This window comes from Neolamprologus multifasciatus, chromosome 9, assembly GCF_963576455.1.
Source record: "Neolamprologus multifasciatus chromosome 9, fNeoMul1.2, whole genome shotgun sequence".
Lineage (NCBI taxonomy): Eukaryota > Metazoa > Chordata > Actinopteri > Cichliformes > Cichlidae > Neolamprologus > Neolamprologus multifasciatus.
The window spans coordinates 6,762,411-6,781,162 of NC_140447.1; the positions used below are offsets into that span (position 1 = coordinate 6,762,411).

Sequence of the window (18,752 nt, forward strand, 5' to 3'; positions counted from 1 at the left end):
TGCTTTGTGATGTGTGTTATCGTCCACACTAGAGCTCCTTGGCCTCCATTGACTCAGAGCTTCAGAAATTGAAGGAGATGACCAACCACCAGAAAAAGAGGGTCACTGAGATGATGTCATCATTACTCAAAGACCTGGCTGAGATAGGCATCGCTGTGGGAAGCAATGACATCAAGGTTCCCAGTTTGGCTCTGATACACTGTTTCATATTCAGAAAAGTGACATTTGGGTTAAAACTATGAGATAACAGTGCTTTAGACCACAAGCTAACAACTTGTGGTCTAAGAACTATCAACATCATCAGGTATTCAGGTGATCCTTGCTGAAAATGAGGATGGTTTTGCATAGGCTGGTTGCAAGCACTTAATTCCACTGTGGGTGTATCTCTCATTCAATTTATTTAGTGGATTCAGTCAGAAAATGTAGAACATGAACCTTGATCAAGTTCCAGCCAAAGTAGAACTTCAAATCAACCTTTATTATCACAAAAAAAGAAAAGCCCCCAATCTTGAAAAATAAGAAATAGAAAGTAAACTATGAGTGTTGAATTTCTGCAGATAATGACTTTCAATAGTCCTTAAAAAATTGGTAAAATAGATGTGGTTGAACCAACAGTGTGAAATTGATTGATTCAAATGTAAAACTGGTAAAAGCACAAAGATGCTCAAAGAAAACGCTTCAGCAGACAAATGTTCTGCATATTATATGATCAGACGACAGTCAATCAGCTTGTTGTCTAGTTTTAATAGGAACTGTGAGCAACTTGGTTTGTTTCCACTGGTTTCCAGTGTATCTCCAACTGCATGCTCTTCAAGAAATTCTGATAAACTCCTAATCTATTTTAAACTCCATAGATGGTCTGTGTGGGACTGAGTCTGATGTGTCTTTGACCTACGTAATGTTCTCTCACGTCCTCAGCAACAAGAGAGCAGCGGTCTCATTGACGAAGAGTTCACTGTGGCCCGTCTCTACATCAGCAAGATGAAGTCAGAGGTGAAGACCATGGTGAAGCGCAGCAAGCTGCTGGAGAGCACACAGACCGAGACCACCCAGAAGCTGGACGAGACTGAGAGCGACCTGACTGCCTGTCAGCTCCGCATCTCCCAGGTAACAGCTGCTTAACAACTGCTGCCATCTCAGATGCTGTCGCCATAGTGACATATAGTTAAGATGTCAGATTATGTGGTTCTATATCAATAACAATAGGGCCTAACAATTGGGTCTGCAATAAAAGAACTGTCATTTAATTTGTATGAGTCCTTTTCATGTCTTTCGTTGGCCTGTCGTTGTTTAGCAAGAAGCCAAAATCAAGTCCCTGACAGAGTCCCTCCAGAATGTGGAGCAGAAGAAAAGACAGCTGGAAGAGAATGTGGACTCTCTCAGTGAGGAAATAGTCAGAACCAGGGCCCAGGGTGAGCAACACACTCTCTGCTCTCCATTCTGTTTTTGCACAAGGAGCCCTGTTTGGCTAAAGGTGTGTTGTGGAGAAGGCAGTGAAACTGCTGTAAGAGGTCCTTAAACTAACTAATAGTTGTCTGTATAGCAGGGGTGGGCAATCTCAGTCCTCGAGGGCCGGTGTCCCTGCAGGTTTTAGATGTGTCCTCGAACCAACACAGCTGATTTAAATGGCTAAATTAGCTCCTCAACATGTGCTGAAGTTCTCCAGAGGCCTGGTAATGAACTAATCATGTGATTCAGGTGTGTTAACCCAAGGTGAGATCTAAAACCTGCAGGGACACCGGCCCTCGTGGACTGAGATTGCCCACCCCTGCTCTACAGTGACTCAAATGTTTTAGGACATAAAAGCTAAAGCAAGTGGGTACAGTGGTGCAATGGTGACCTTAAAACAAAGTCTCACACACTGATTTTAAAAAGTAAAGTCTGAATAAACCCTGAATAAAACGATTTAATCTTCTCTGGTGTTTTAGGGCTATTGACCAGTCAGATAGGGTAAAATCCACATTTCTTTAAAAATGTATTTATTATATGCACCAGCCACTTCATTAGGTGCACCTTGCTAGTACTGGATTGGGCCCATTTTGCCTTTAGAGCTGTCTTAATTCTTTGTGACAACTCACATGTGAAAAATATTTGGATACATTTTTTATTGTGCATCGCAGTGCAGCAGGCAGGTCCCAAATACAGGACACAGAGAACAGAACTCAATCTTAACAGTAGTTTTACTGGTGGCTTCACAGGAACCAAGGTACAGAATAATAATAGAACTTATTAACTAGGAAAATCTCTTTGGAAACATGGGATTCACAGGGGCCCACGGCAAGAGGGACAATGTGACAAAGAACAAGGGGGAAACTCAGACAATTGATACACAGCAGGTAATGAAGGGAGAGGAAACAGATGGGAAACAAAGTGGGAACAAATCAGGAATAACAAGACAAGGGAAGTTAAACTTGACACAAGACTATCACAATAAAACAGGAACAAGCATACACACTGAGACCCAGACTATGACATGCCAAACTAACACAGGGATAGAAGATTAAACACGGAGACAGAACATAGAAAGACTAGACAGACACGGGAACATCACTGGGGGAACAAAGGGATCACAAAAGATATAGATTTAATAAGCAAGAAGGTGAACTAGAATCCTATAAACTGAGAATATAATAAATGGCAAACTTAAAGGTATCCTTAAAACCATAAAGAAACTTAAAATCCTGGGTCCAAGATCCAGGGACCATGACATTTTTATTGTTTTAAACCTGAATTTGTAAAACTAAACTTGAATAAGTCATAAGTATTGATTATTAGCATTGAACGTTGAACGAAGTATCTGTGTTTATGGATTTCCCTGAAAGTCATGTCAAGTAATACCTGTTTCTCCTTTAAATCTTGTTTCCAGTAAACTATGAAAAGGGTTTACATGACGTGGCAAGCTTAAGAAAAATACTGTTTGTACTTGTTTGTGCCATAAGAAACTAAAGAAGATCCATTGTTATATCCCAGTTGTTCCCAATAACATGGATCATTTCTTCTCCTTCCAGAGAAGGTTAATGCCATGGAGAAAGAGAACGAGATCCAGTCTGCAAATGAAGTCAAGGTACTGTAACACGTACAAAGTGTGCTTTTAATTGCCCACCTCATCTCATGCAGTGACTGGCTGTTTTTTTTCTTCAGGAAGCTGTGGAGAAGCAGATCCAGACTCACAGAGAGGCCCATCATAGGCAGATCAGCAGCCTGAGAGATGAGCTTGACGCCAAGGAGAAGCTTATCACTGAGCTGCAGGAGTAAGACACCACATCACCTAACGCTTGTCTCTTTGAGCGAAACTTACATGACTCGGCTGATTTTATCCCTGACCTCTGTGCAGTCTGAACCAGCAGATCATGCTGGAGCAGGAGAGGCTCAGAGTGGAGCATGAGAAGCTCAAGGCTGCTGACCAGGAAAAGAGCCGCCAGCTGGAAGAGCTCACGTAACATCTCTCGCGTTTATTTAACAGGAAAATGCAAACTTGTTTAGCAGAACTGTTTTCCAGTCTTATTAACGCTTGTTTCATGTGCTGCAGGGTGCAGCAGGACAGGAGGGAGCAGGCCAGACAGGACCTGAAGGGACTGGAGGAAACTGTGGTCAGTTATTGCCACAAGTTTTGAAATCTGTATTTGCTTAGAAAATGAGTTCACCCACTACACAAGAAACCTCTTATGTAAGTAGCTGTTAGCAATGGTATGTTGCTGGGCTGCTTGCTGCTGCTCAAGAGTTGGGAGTTTGCCTTTTAATCGGAAGGTTGCCGGTTTGAGCCGGCAACCTTCGGACAGTCTCGGTCGTTGTGTCCTTGGGAGAGGCACTTCACCCGTTGCCTACTGGTGGTGGTCAGAGGGCCCGGTGGCGCCAGTGTCCAGCAGCCTCGCCTCTGTCAGTTCGCCCCAGGATGGCTGTGGCTACAATGTAGCTTGCCATCACCAGTGTGTGAATGTGTGTGTGAATGGGTGGATGACTGAATGTGTAAAGTGCTTTGGGGTCCTTAGGGACTAGTAAAGCGCTATACAAATACTGGCCATTTGCTATGGAGATTTCCGTCTCCTCCAATACAACAGAGGTAAGAGGAAAAACCGTAACATTTTTAACATTCAGCTAGCATTAGCAAATATGGTCACTTCTGGTGTCAATGTGAGTATGAATGGGTGTCTATGGGTGGGTGGATGAATGGATAGATGGATGGATTTGATGGATTATGGAAAGCCTTTCTAGTGAAATTGGCGTAATTAGTTTCCTTTAATCAGCTTTAATCATGTGACCTCCTGCCACATGCATGTATTTTTGCACAAAGAGTAGTGGTGCTCAAAGATGTACTTTTTGGGTGCAATAATTAGGTATGAACTGACACGATGTGACATCTCAGTACAGCCTCAATATTATTTATATGGCTCACTAGCCCAGATATAACCCAGATTTGTTGCCAGCAGCAGCAAATGATACATTGTGACATGAGTTTGGAGAGCGATTTCTTGTCACCGTTATTCTTTGCAAACCTGTCTTTCTTGTCTTGTGTTAGGCACGGGAGCTGCAGACACTTCACAACCTGAGAAGGCTCTTTGTCCAAGACTTATCCACAAGATTAAAAAAGGTACAAGTTCTCAAAGTGTTTCTGTGATGGAACACATTTCAGCTCTCGGAGCAGATATGTAACCTCCCATTCCCTGAATGTTGCCATGGTGGATCATCACAGTAATCGCCATCTTGTGATCTGATTTGTCATCTGTTAAAACTCCTGTCTTACACAATATCACACGACCTCTTCTTGCCTCGACCACGACGTTTACCTGGAGTGAGTCAAACAGCTCCATATTTCGCTCATGCGCCGGCAACACTCCCATTAAATCTGCATCCTTAATGAAATTTTAATTGAATCCAGGGAACACAACAGAAAGTGTCTGCAGTAAGTAGGCCATCTGATTCTTCAAAGGTAGCAGCTGTAATTTAGGGACCTGGGCCCTCAGTGCTGCTCGTCTCCTGCCTTCCAGCGGAAGTTTGATGAGATAGACAAAGGCAGAGCAGGCTTTCCTGGAGCACGCAGAGAATATATTACGCTGCTGTACTCATCCAAAAACTGCTACTTATCACCACATTTAGACACAGATGGGATTCTCTGGATCAGGGCTCTTTGGTTACAGAATTATTTTTCACTTTGACACTGATTTGAAAAACTGAAAGCAACAAAATAAATTACATAGATAACAAAGTTGTTTGCTGTGCTTGGACAGAATGCTCAGATGAACTCAGAGGACACAGAGAGCAGTGCTGCCCAGAAGCAAAAGATCAGCTTCCTGGAGAACAACCTGGAGCAGCTAACCAGAGTTCACAAGCAGGTAGAAATAGATGCAATGTGATGGTGCTGTGTTTATTATGTTGCTCTTTTTTTGTTTGCTTTCTCTTCTGTTTTTTCTCCATACAGGTGATCCAGGTGTTTTTGTTTGTTTTTCTTTCTTTCTTCCCCCCTTTCTCACCGTCTCTTCTCCCCTCTGGTTTTCTTTCTCTCCCTCTCTTTCTTTCATTCTTTCTCCCTGTCCTATCCCCCAGTCATGTCTGTCCCGTTTGTAGCAACTGAAAATAAAATAAATTCATAATTATAATAAAGGTCAATCAAATGGACCAATATGGCAAGGCCATGATGATCCACTTGGTAAAATAAATCCGCTTGGCAACTTTCTTGGCCTTAAGAAAATAATTCTGATGGATCCAAACGGGACACAAAAAAAAAAAAGAAAAAAGAAATAGATGCAAACAAAGTGAGACGAGTGTCTCCCACTCAAACTGGCATCTCAGTGTTAAAAGCTCTATTTTTTCTCTTCTGTTTTAAATTCCACAGCTGGTACGGGACAACAATGACCTACGCAGCGAAATCCCAAAGATGGAGAAGCGCCTGCGGGCCACCGCTGAACGGGTCAAAGCCCTGGAGACCGCCCTAAAGGAAGCCAAAGAGAATGCAGCCCATGATCGTAAACGCTACCAACAGGAGGTGGAGCGCATTAAGGATGCCGCCAAGCCTAAAAACATGGGCAGGAGAGGGTCAGCACAGATAGGTAGGTGGCACCACTCTTTTAAAAAGCGACGTCTTTTTACCAGACTAAAAGGTAGCAGTTAGCTAAGCTTGACGTAATCGTGCTGTTTGTTTTGAGATCAGGTATGACACATTATAAAAATAATTCTCAAAAGCTATATAGATGTTGATAATCCTGGTACCCTGGGCAGATTATATAGTAATTTCATCCAGATTGACTAACAAATCTAGGCAGAGTTAGGGACCAGGGAATATATATATATATAACACTATGATTATTATAGTAGCCGCCTAGCTTTAGCACTAAAGTGATAAAGCTAGGCTAACAGCCGCCTAGCTTTAGCGCTGAAGTGATGAAGCTAGGCTAACAGCCGCCTAGCTTTAGCGTTAAAGTGATAAAGCTAGGCTAACAGCCGCCTAGCTTTAGCGCTAAAGTGATAAAGCTAGGCTAACAGCCGCCTAGCTTTAGCGTTAAAGTGATAAAGCTAGGCTAACAGCCGCCTAGTTTTAGCACTAAAATTATGCATATACATCAGTATTTTATTAATGTTCTCATGTGATTCGCAAACAGAAAGAAATTAGTGTTTTGTTTTGTTTTTTTTAAATATCAGTGGGCCATTAACCTTCCCTCTGTAAATGATTGTTATTGTTTCGCTGTGTCCAATCCAGCCAAGCCTATCAGACCTGGTCAGCTGCCAGGGGCTCCCATAAACTTCAGTGTCAACAGGTCCAACCTCATCCAGAACAACCACCCTACCGGCATTAAGGGAGGAGGAGGCAATAACAGGCAAGAAAAACATGCACCCTGTTTCCCTGCAGTCCCAGGTTTATGAATTAGCATTTATGTTTGCTTAATCCTAATACTTTGAGTAACCTCTGTCTGAAGATGGCCTCCCAGTTTATAATTAGCTAAGACAGCTGGGCCAGGTAAAGGCTTTTTGAATAATGGCTCAATTACAGCTGCCTTAAAAGCCTCTGATACATATCCTGTTGATAGAGATAAATTAATCATATTGAAAATTGATTAATTCAGTCTTGTAGAAAGGGGGACACAAAAACATGACAAGCCAGTGATGACCAACTTATCAACTCTAAGATGATTCATGTTTCTTTTCTCATTCATTCTTTTGCATCTATCCACAAGTTTATGGACTTCATTATTAATTGTTGTCAAAATTTCTCCCCCTCACAGCCCCTGATGGTACTAATACTCACTCAGATACAAAACCAAAGAAGCAGACTGACATGGACATCCATCAGCTGAATCGTTGCACTATTCTTCCAATGTCTAAGTGTGTATTTACTGTATATAAGCACAGCATAAGCTGCAAAGCTGCTCTTTTAAGCTCTGTAAGCACTCATAACGTGTAATAGTGTCCTGCAAAATCCGCTTTTATTATGACAGGCTGGTGTGTTTCCTTTTCCCAGGCACAGATAATATTTTACATTGTGCCAACATGCATGTACATACAGTATCAGACTACGTCCACACATACACGGGTATTTTTAAAAACGGAGATTTTCCGTCTTCGTTTTAAAAAATAATCCCCTCCACACGTAAAGGCAGAAATGAAGGAAAACGCTGCTAGGAACATGCCAAAGCAACAGGTGGCGATATATTCCTAACCGTGCAGAAATGTTGGCCAATCAGAAGTCTAGAAGCCTCAGTGGGAAAAAGTAAACAAAGCTGGGGCATAGAAGCAGAACCGAATTGTATGTGTGGAGGGACAGTAACTGTGTGTGTATATGTAAGCATTTAAATACTGCAGAGAGTACAATTAACAGTAATAGTATTGTAGAAATTCATTTCACCAAAACAATAACGTGGCGCACAGTGTGACGTCAAAAAATGCGCACACCTTTGACACTGCGTTTTCTGCGTTTTTCTCGTCCACACGTAAATGCAAAAGCTGAGTTTTCAAAAATATCCACCCTGACCGGAGTTTTTAAAAAATCTCAGTTTTCAGTGACCGAAAACGCCGTTTACGTGTGGACGAAAGGTGCAAACGCATAGAAAAATCTGCGTTTTCAAAAATACCCGGGTACGTGTGGACGTAGCCTCAGACCTTGATGGCCACCTCAGCATGAGAGCAGAGATGAAAACAAGGCTGAACGAAGGCCTTGATTCTTTCGTCTGTTTGTTGACTTATTGATTGGTTAAAATGTGACATGCGCAGTTCACAGATGTCACAAAAACTTTTGAAGGCAAAAAAACCCCCACTTTAGTTCCCCCCACACTCATGGGAAAAAGGAAGTTTTGACAGGACTCTGTGCAGTCCACTCTTACTGTTCCCATAGGATTTACGAGGGCACATAGTAGCCAGGTGCTGCTAATCAAATGCACTTGATTAACAGATCATCAGCGAGTGTGAGCGCCTCTATGAAACAGATGTTTTGCCAGTTTGCTAGTCTGGAACATTCGGATGTATTTTAATAATGTTCCACAGTAATCGGAACACGGAAAATCTGAAAAACAAAAAAAACGCCAAGAGCTACGTCTCCAAATTTACAGGCCTCGGTTAGCATGCTAAATGCTAACGTTCATGACAGGATGATTAGGAAATGACTGCACAAGTATGACTTGTTTGGAAAGGTTGCCAGGAGAAAGTCTAATCTATTGGAAAAGAAGATGGTGGCATGATTTAGGTTTGCAAAGTTGTATCTGAAGGAACTGCATGACTTCTCTGGGTAGATGAAGCCAAGTGTGAGACCATCTGTCCAACAGCTTAAGCTTGGCTGAAATTGGGTCATGCAACAGGACAATGATCCCAAGCACAGCAGCAAATTTCCAACAGGATGGCTGAAAAAAAGAAAAGGTGTTGTTCAGTGACAGTCCAGGACAGTCCAGACCTCAACCTGATTGAAATGACCTTATGCATAAATTCAGTTCAAAACTCAACAAACTGAAGCAATGTAAAGTTGTGTTGGCCAAAATTCTCACATGATGTAAAGTTATACAGAAAACAATTACTGCAAGTTAATGCTGCTAAAGGAGGTTATACGAGCTACTTAATTGTGGGGTGTACTGAGTTTTTCACTGGACTGCACAGACTACTGTGAAAACTTTCTTTTTCACGACTGTGTCTTAGTTTATGTCACTGAAGTTGCACTGCTGCATTGCAGCACCTTTTGCTGGAGACAGCAGAGGGCAGAAATGGCATAAGCATAAAGCATGACCGTGTCTAGCATTATAGAACAGAGAATGATCTGCCTATGTGTAATTGTTATTATTGTAAAGATACCTCAATAAAATCAATCTGGAACCGCTGTCATATTTTGGTGTGATAGCTTAATAAGCTAATAACGATGATGCTGAAGCAGCAGTTTTTTGTCCCTTAAACGTTTAACATTTTATTAAATCATTCTGTTACTACAGTGCTGGGTTCAGCTTCCACTGCAGTTTTCAAATTTATATATTAATAATTATTAATAAACTTTAATTTGAAATCTTGCTTGGTGACTTTATTTCCTGTACCATTGGGATAACTCAATGGAGGGGGGGGGGTAGTTGAGGAGATGAAGAAACTACACAGGAGTATATTGGGGGGGGGGGGGGCAACTATTAAAATGAGGGGTAGCAAAGGAAAAAGCTTATACTGAGTTGTATGTGAGACTGGATGCTGAGGAAGGAGAAAGGGACTTGTGGTGATTGGCTGCAGACAGAGATTGAGTATGTGCAGCGTGATTAAGAATGGAGATGGAAATGTGCTAACATATGACGAGTGTTGAAAAGGTGAAAGGAGGACTTTGATGAGCTGATTAATGTAGAAAATATGAGAGGGTATGAAAATAAACAACCAAACAGGAGGAAAAGAAGACCACAGAAAAGATTCATGGATGTCATGGGCCAAACAGAGGTTTGACAGAGAAGCATGCTCGGGATAGGGTGACATGAAGGCAAATGATCCACTGTGGCGATCCTTAAAAAGAGCAGCCAGAAGACGAGTAGGAAAATAAATACAAGAAAAACAAATTCCCTACCTAACACATTAGGGGGGAATCTTGCCTCAGAAAAGTCTGAGCATCAGACACTTGGTTTCCTGTATTTTGGGAAGTTTTTTTTTACTTTCAGTTTAGCGCTGGAGACACAACTCAGGCACCATTGAACAGTTTAACATCTGAGTGAGATCTAAACTTTGACAAGATAAGATTCTGTTGTGGGATGACTTTTAAAAATCATATACACATGATTATGTATGTTGTTACTGAGGCTGAAAACAACAATTATTATAGCATTATCTTAACAAAATTTAAGAATAATTTCTGTTTACAAATAATATAAGCGTAAGTAAAACTCAACAGAATCAATCTTGCACTGAGCGGGAACAACATCAACTGGAGCTGAAAAAGGTCCTGGCTGTTCTTTTGCGTCATACCAACTTGTACCACAGGATGGTGTCCTGACTCAACCAAGGCAAGTCACTGAAAGCATTCCCATGCTGTTTTCCAGACACTCCCGAGTTAGCCTGTTCCAGCTTTAAAGTCAGGAAAGTGAGAAAAAAACGTGATTCGTTTTCTACTGTTTATATTGAAGGCCGCCATCTTGGATTGCTAACTTGTGGTTGGTGGGGCTGCTCTGACTCTCTGAGTAGGAAATCCAAGTTGAATTGGCATTCCAAAATTTAAATTCCGACTTAATCTGGATCACACTATTATTTACAGTGGAAGCATGGGAAAAGGGAAAAACCTCTTGGGAAAAAAGGAGGATTGGGCTTCTAAGAAACAGCAAAAGCAAAAAGAACAGCAATACGCAATGAAAAAGTGCAATGTTGCCCTCAGTGATAAAAGTCTGAATTAACTAATACTGAAAATAAATACTGAAAGCAAGTTAGTAAGTTGCTAGCTAGCACACTAGCAAAACGTTAAAAAAAAGAGCAAAACAGCCAAAAAAAACTCTAAACACGACTGATGTGTACTGAAATCAGTGCTCGGGAATGTCATTTCCTCTTTACAACAACACGTTGTGTTTTAACACAGAGTTGTTTATGCACATATTCATACATTTTTCTACGATACTATGGTTGTAGTGTTTTTGCCAGAGGCTAAGTCTGGGTGAGTGACTCCACTGAAGCCTCCCTGCTTCCTGGCACTAAATCATTCATGTTCCTGCTTGGATGGTAAAACACTCTTCTTTGATCACCAAAAGAAATTTCAGCTCAGTGTGTATGTTTGGTGATGTTACACGATTTAAAGACTGTGAAAATTAAAAGCCTGGTTCTGAAGGGAAATAATTTCATCTTACTGTCATGACCTTTACCTTAAGGAAATTTACAACCTAACCCAAGTTTACCAGAACAAAGTCAAAGACCCCCAGGGTGTTCGGCCGGGAGAGGCCAGGGAGACCTCGAGGCTCTGAAACCCGTCTATCAGCGTTGACAGACGGGCGAAGTGGGAGTGACAGACGACTGCTGTGTTAAATGCCCCCACTGCTACAGGATGCAATAAAGTACGCGAACTCAAACCGGAAACAAGTTTGTTTGTTCACGAAACTAAAAGTCCATCAAAAATCTAAAAACTATTCAACTGAAAATTTTGCTGATTACTTTATCACATCATGTGGGATTATAAACGCAATTCAATTAACTCCCCAAGCCTCCAGGGATTTATTTTTTTACACAGTAAAATTTGCTTCCTAAAAAAACAAAACAAATGTCTGTTTACGTGTGAGGATTTCCTCTGAAATGAAATGTGTATAATATGATAATATAGTAGCACAGTCCAAGGACAAGTACAACTCCGTTCAGCGAGGAGATTGTTATGCTTGGAAAAATTAGTATTGCGGAGTATTGTGATATAAATTTTAGTGAGCAAGAATATATATTCGATATAATAAAAGGTGTTCTTTACGATGCAAATTAACTTCAAAACAAAAGTTCCCTGTAAAGTTTCCGTAGCATAAGACGAATAAAACAATAAACTAACCAAGAAATATCAACTCCTTTTTCTAAACGTCAGTAAGACAAAGGAGTTGATAGTGGACTTCAGCACTAAGCAGGAGAGGAACTACCAGACCCCCGTCATCAACGAGTGCCCAGTGGAGAGAGTGGACAGCTTCAAATACCTCGGAGTTCACATCATGCAGGACCTGTCATGGTCCTGTCACATCAACACCGTGGTGAAAAAGGCCTGTCAGCGTCTCTACCACCTCAGACGCTTGAGAGACTTCCGACTGCCCCCCAAGGTGCTCAGGAACTTTTACTCCTGCACCATAGAGAGCATCCTGACGGGAAACATCTCAACCTGGTTCGGGAACAGCACCATGCAGGACAGACGAGCTCTACAGAGGGTTGTGCGATCAGCTGAGCGCACCATCCGCTCCGAGCTCCCTGACCTGCACTCAATCTACAGCAGGCGGTGCTGGACCAAGGCCAGGAAGATCGTGAAGGACCTCAGCCACCCCAACAACGGACTGTTCTCTCTGTTGAGGTCAGGAAAGCGATTCCGCTCCCTGAAGACCAACACAGAGAGACTGAGGAGGAGCTTCTTCCCGCAGGCGATACGGTCTCTCAATCACACCACCACACAGTACTGACCCACACATATAGTTCTTACACACACACTGGACATTCTGGACATTGTTTTCACTTCATCACTTAAACCACTTTAAGCATATTTGCACTGCACAAGACACTATATAATGAGGATTGCACAACACTGGACATTATATTCTTCATTTCCAGTTAATATTTGTACAGCTGCTGTTATTGTGTGTATATATATATATATATATATATATATATTTATATTTATATTTATTCATACATTCTTATATATTTCTATACTGTGTATTTTGCTGTACAGTTATTTTATTTTCAACTTTAATTTATATATTTTATCTTATTCTTCCCAGTTAAATTGACCCTTTACCCTTCATTCTAATTTGTGTTGTACAGTTATCTCATTCTTAACTTAATTTTTATATTTTATTTTATTTTATTCCTTCCTGGTTAAATTTACCCTTTTTTATTTTCATATTTATTTCCTATCTTATTCATAGCCTTCTCTTTTTTTCTTTAGGTCATGAGCAGTTGTCCAAGCATTTCACTGCATATCGTACTGTGTATGACTGTGTATGTGACAAATAAAAATTTGAATTTGAATTTGAATTTGAAATATAATTATCTGTTGCTGATTTGATAACCGTGTTTTTTTAAATAACGTCCAAAATGTGTAAATAATGCACATTTGATATTTTTTTTTAATAAAACTCTTTTCCATTGTTTTGTACATTTGTGGGTACAGAGTCTGTCAGTGCCCCACACCTGTGTGACTGCATCAAGCTTAATTCATTTTCCAAGAAATAGAAAAGTCCAAAGGCAAAGTTGTCTGTTACTAATAATATTATTATTTTTATTATGATTATATAAATATGGCTCTTATGGTGATATCGTTATCGTGATTGTCTCCAATAGCGAGAATTTGACGGAGGCAGATTTATTTTGGCAATTATGACCGGATGTGCGCTGTTTCCGCTCGGAACTTGACAGCCTGTGGAGAGGCGGCGGATTGCGAACAGGCTGGCTGAAGGACTTGAGGTCTTCTGCGGACTCAGTCGGAGCAGGCGGGACTGAAATAGGTTAGAAAAAAGTTCCCTCGGAGTACCTCTGTGGTCGGCACGAAGCACGGAGGGACGAAGCGGGAGTTTCTTTTTTCTCGAGGTGAGTGATTTTATCCTGGCGGGGCGCGATGGTCAGCGCGAGGCTATTGGCTTCTGTCGGAATTACTTTGTTGCTATGGCACGCTGTTGCAGAGCGCGCGGTGGTTCGTACTCGAGTGAACCTGCAGTGCTTTTGTCCACGCATGAAGCTTCTCGAAAATACCCCGAAAATTTCTGCTAGTGGGAAAATAAACTAAAGAAACGTTGTTGATATTCTACTGAGAGGGTAATTAAAGGTTCCACGTGATAGCATCACTCCGTGTTGATGGGCTAATTTCCTCTCGGTGTTTTTGGTTATTTGTCCCGGTCCGGGAGCGACATAAAGAGGAGGAGGGGGCTTTCTTTGGCAGGCATGCCCTCCTCTCCCCTCGCTCCTGGGAATCCTTGGTGATGTCGATTCGGAGACCCTTTGTCATGAATTCACATGGATTAAACTCCTTTGTGTTGCGTTACTGCAGTGTGTGTGTGTGTGTGTGTGGAAGGGACCCTACCCCCCACCTATACCGCCCCTCACCATCGCCTGCCCCCTCAGGCATGCTCTGAGTCCCCCCCTACAATTTATAGACTGCTTGCCTTTAGAGGGGGCTTTTCCAGTACTGTGTCAGGGAGAAGCAGCGTTTATTTCCCATTGATGCTCATCCACATATGCAGCAAATAACCCGCATAGATGGGATTGCAATGCAGCAGGAGCACATGTTGGAGTGGAAGCTGCTCATCCACACATCTGCTTTGGGTGAAGCATAGGGACAAAGGCAGTGCAGGTCTCAGGGTGTTTCTGCTGCTACAGTGGCTTGTCTGCAGATGTATGCAGGTAAACGCTCTGGTCGTGATCTCCTTGCTGATGCCTAGCTTGATATTATTCCATCTGCACCCACCCAGCTGAGAGACACTGATTTAACATGTTAACAGTGTGCAGCAGTGCAAGTCATAAACATGTTCGTTAAGAATCTTTAAAAATGTTTTACCAGAGACCTATTTCTGTCACCTGATTGTTGTCACTGGTTGAGGATTTCGAACCACCAGGCTCCCCTTTTAAAACTCCACAAAAGAAACACAGCGAGTTTATGGTTATCAAGGTCCATATCGACAGGGACAGGCAGTATTTGCACAACATCCCCCTTTTTTTTTTTTTTGTAAGAGCTGAGCAACAAGTTGGCCAGTGCGCTCCTGTGAAGCTGCACAGTGCTGTGACACCCTGCTGTGCAGTACTGGGGATTTATTTCCAACAAGATTTACTCTCGAGTCCTCTGCCAGAACCACAGCAGTTGAAAGGAGAGACGAGGAGCTCCAAATATCAGCTGCATTCTTGCTGAGAAGTTGCTTTTAATTATTAACAGTAGTGACTAGTGGAGCTGGGGGCCCCTTCCGAGGCTAGTGATGTCATGCTTGATCTTCAGCCAGTTTCTCTCAGTTTATGCTCCCATTAGGGCAGATTTAATCGTTTGGTTTTGTGGTCAGTGTGGGAAATGGTTTTCCTTGGGTATATTTGGGAGCCTTTCAGATAGGTGCCTCAGCTTCAGTTGCTAGTAGTTATCTGTTACAACCTTGCATACTACTACCTACGCGATCAGGGACCGAAGAGCTTAAACTCACTGCTCTCTGTGTTAGCTTCCTGTGATGAAGTCAGGACAGTGGCTGCCATGCAAACTATGGTGATAATGGTGTTATCATGTGGAAGCTCTAACAGGCGTGACTACATCTTTGGCAGCTTTGCTCATGGTGTCAACTGTAGATTGTGTCTGAGTGGTGCATTCTTGCCCTCGCATGTTCCTGAAGAGACGGTCATTCATAAAGGCTGATGCATGTGTAATTTGACATTACAGTTGGAGGTTGTGCTGGGACAAGCCTGGACCGGGCTGCTTTCAGAGACACACACCCAGAAAGCTGTGGCTTGATGCAACTGTAACATAGTGTTGAAACAGATGAAACAGACACTATTAAAGCTCATTATGGACATCTTTCATGGGTTCCCACTCTGGCCCAGACGGCTCTTACCACTGTAAATCTATTCTGGGTGTAGCTGTCTATTTCTGTACGTAAGGATGGGGCCCTTTGTAGATTTGTTCTCACGCCTCACTAAAAGCAGCTGCTTTTGCCGCCTAGACTTCAGTCCGTTGCGGCTGGTATTTCAGGGGCAGGAGAAGAAGAAGAATTCAATATGAGGAGATATTAGGTTAACTGACGAAAGGATACTATCCGATGGATCAATGACAGGTCTCGTCCCAAAACAAACTGCACAGGAATGGCGTGGGGCCCAGCTGTCTTCTGACTCACACACTGAGTGTACATGATATAGCAAAGAGATCGCCTCAAGCTTTTAAGAGGTTTCACACAGTGTCTTGTAGCTGCATTAATGAGTAATGATGCCAAAGCTGCAGAGCAGGACTCATATCAGGGATGCCAATCATGTGGTCCAGAACCAGCCTGCAAGAGGATACAGTTTTTAAATAAAATACTGAGATATTCCTGGTGCGATGATGCCAGCATTACAACACATCGGATTAAAAATGCATGTCAATTTAAATTATTATTTTTTAAAATCTAAACAAATGGTTTGGATCATGAAAAACAGAAAACTGTTATTTCCTTACAAATCTCTAAATGAAGGTTTTATGACTTTCTAGATCCAGTGTGATCTGTAAATTGTAATATCCATGTAATGACACTCTCGATGAGTTTGGAAGAACTTAGGGATGTTGAAATTGCACATCTCAAGCTGTATAGTAGAGGTGGGGGAAAAAATCGATACTGTGTAGTATCGTGATATTTTGTTTGCTAATAATGTATCGATACAGGGACAGCAGAAATCGATATTTTGTTACAAAAAAGGTTTTTGTGCTCTGACTTCAGAGCATGTTGATCCTTTTTCTGAGCAAGAATCCTGACATTCCTTCACTGTCCAAATGTGTTTAACTTTTTTTATGGCAGCAATAAACATGACAGTTTACTTATTTTAATTTAAGACATGTTTTATTTTAATTAAGTTTAAAACTTTTTTATTTAATGTAAAATTATATTTTGTTTTAATTTACTTTCAAATTCTTCAGTTGCTGAAGGGGCTGCATAGTTTTCATAAATTGCATAGTTCAGAATAGCTATAATTGTACCAGATGGTTGATTCAGTTAAGTTGGACTAGACTGTAATACAAACCGTTCAGTTTGTCAACAATAAAACTGAAATGACAGAAAGACTCAGTGTGAGACTTTGATATTAGATAAAATGAATATTAATAAAGTTTACCTTTATGTACAGGATCTGAATATTGCAAAATATTTTAAAAATTGCAATAATATCGTATCGTGCGTTAAGTATTGTGATAATATCGTATCGTGGGATGTATGGTGATTCCCACCTCTACTGTATAGCTTCTGTTTTCTAAATGAATGGCTCTTTACATGTGAAATCGAGCTAAAATTATTTTATACATTATTTGTTGTCTTTCTGGAGACTAATTGGGACCAAAATTTACACAGTAAACATAACAATCTATTTCGTAATATTTCATATTATCGACTGAAACTATGAACTCGTGAGGAAAGGTTTTATTGAGGCCATAGATCAAGGAAGAAGGAAGTGGATTTTCCCATAAACTTCCTCCCAATTGGACTTCTCTTTACACCCTGAAAAAACTGCATGTTAATGGCCATTAAAAACACTCCATGTTGACGACACCGGCTTCATCTATAATGATGATTAAAAACAAAAGTGTTGAAATGTTAAAATAAAATAAAAGATCTGCTGCTATTACAGTATAACATGAAATGAGTGAAGCACATTTACTGAAGTGCAGCCTTGCTTGTGTGCCTGAGAGCTACACAAAGGCTACCATGGGCTGGTAGTGGTTTTATACAGTGCATAACAGGAAGCTAATAAAATGATGCCGACTTTATTTTTAAGCGCAGCCACTGAAGGAACACACAGTGTCGTTATAGTCATTAAGATTAGTGTGTGGGGTCATGTTGCCATCACCTTTAGCTCAGCAGAGGACGATCGGATTACCAGGCTGGATATCCTTAGTGGTCGTATCCGTTATCAGGGCCAGTCAGTGTTGACTGCCTGCTTGTGGTTGACTCACCATCCGAGCACGTCTGACTGGGGTAACATTGTGTCATAATGTGAACGTGTTTCAGCAGTAGTGCTTTGTGGTTGTGGTTATAAGGTGAGTAATAAAGTGGGGTGTGGATACCCATGCCATATAAATAGCAGAGGGTTTGTGTTGTTTACTGGATGTGTTCAACTTTGCTCAAAGTTTTGTAGTCTTTAAAAAAAATAAAAATTAACAACTTATGGTTCTCCTCTGTCTCATCTTCCTCAGTGAGATATGAGGAACCCTGCAGGCCCAGATTGCTGATCAGCTGAGGTCAGAATACAAGCACTTGTTCCCACAGACATGGCTGACAGAGAGGGGCTGCCTATCGCTCCGGGACAGGTCTACATTGAGGTGGAATATGACTACGAGTACAAGGCCAAAGACAAGATGGTGGCTATCCGGCAGGGAGAGTGCTATATGCTGGTGAAGAAGACCAACGAGGACTGGTGGCAGGTGAGAAAGGACGAAGGCGCAAAGGCATTTTATGTGCCAGCACAGTACGTCAGGGAGGTGCGCAGGGCGCTCATGCCCCCCCAGAAACCTGCCTTGAGGGCCAAGCCCGCCGTTTTGGACATCTGCCGGGCCTCCAATGAGAACCTCAACAGACCTCAGCCAGAAATGTCCAGCTTCGGACGCCCGTCGCCTTCTTCCACCCCCTCTCCATCCTCTGATCGTGTCACGCCGCCTGCACTGCCCAAGGATGCTAACCAGAACGTGGGGAGTCCCCACCACTGCAAGCTGGTGGCTGAGTTGGTACTTCTCCACAATAACAACAACCACCACCACCCCAACAATTCCACATTGCCTCGGACGCGGGCTGATTCACCAACATCAAAATCGGGGAACAACCACAAAAGCCCGGATGGCAGCAAGACGTCACCTCTGAGCGAGTTGCCTGGAGAGGGGCTGAACAAGCTCCGCAACGACTCAGAGTCTGGAGACGAGCTGAGCAGCAGCTCAACAGAACACATGCAGGTAAGCT

The 18,752-nt window shown here is 42.0% G+C and overlaps 2 protein-coding genes across 7 annotated transcripts in view; both read left to right on the forward strand.

Moving 5' to 3' along the window:
• LOC146510937 (kinesin-1 heavy chain-like) overlaps nucleotides 1–13,140 on the forward strand; it is a 24,298-nt gene extending 11,158 nt beyond the window's left edge. Inside the window, exons 15-26 of the mRNA XM_085172092.1 lie at nucleotides 33–176; nucleotides 919–1,107; nucleotides 1,295–1,412; nucleotides 3,009–3,064; nucleotides 3,142–3,251; nucleotides 3,335–3,436; nucleotides 3,530–3,590; nucleotides 4,517–4,588; nucleotides 5,226–5,330; nucleotides 5,831–6,044; nucleotides 6,692–6,809; nucleotides 7,215–13,140. Of these exons, the coding sequence (XP_085028218.1) occupies nucleotides 33–176; nucleotides 919–1,107; nucleotides 1,295–1,412; nucleotides 3,009–3,064; nucleotides 3,142–3,251; nucleotides 3,335–3,436; nucleotides 3,530–3,590; nucleotides 4,517–4,588; nucleotides 5,226–5,330; nucleotides 5,831–6,044; nucleotides 6,692–6,809; nucleotides 7,215–7,221 (1,296 nt within the window). The 3' untranslated portion in view covers nucleotides 7,222–13,140. The remainder of the gene's footprint in view (nucleotides 1–32; nucleotides 177–918; nucleotides 1,108–1,294; nucleotides 1,413–3,008; nucleotides 3,065–3,141; nucleotides 3,252–3,334; nucleotides 3,437–3,529; nucleotides 3,591–4,516; nucleotides 4,589–5,225; nucleotides 5,331–5,830; nucleotides 6,045–6,691; nucleotides 6,810–7,214) is intronic.
• Nucleotides 13,141–13,492: 352 nt separating this feature from the next.
• Nucleotides 13,493–18,752, forward strand: part of arhgap12b (Rho GTPase activating protein 12b) — a 69,175-nt gene continuing 63,915 nt past the window's right edge. For 2 of the 6 annotated variants that reach the window (XM_085172093.1, XM_085172095.1), the window contains exons 1-2: nucleotides 13,493–13,680; nucleotides 17,996–18,745. In XM_085172093.1, coding sequence (XP_085028219.1) covers nucleotides 18,071–18,745 — 675 coding nt within the window. In that variant the 5' untranslated portion in view covers nucleotides 13,493–13,680; nucleotides 17,996–18,070. Of the gene's footprint in view, nucleotides 13,681–16,926; nucleotides 17,840–17,995; nucleotides 18,746–18,752 lie in introns of those variants that run through there. The other 4 variants (XM_085172097.1, XM_085172098.1, XM_085172096.1 and 1 more) reach the window with 3 other exon arrangements.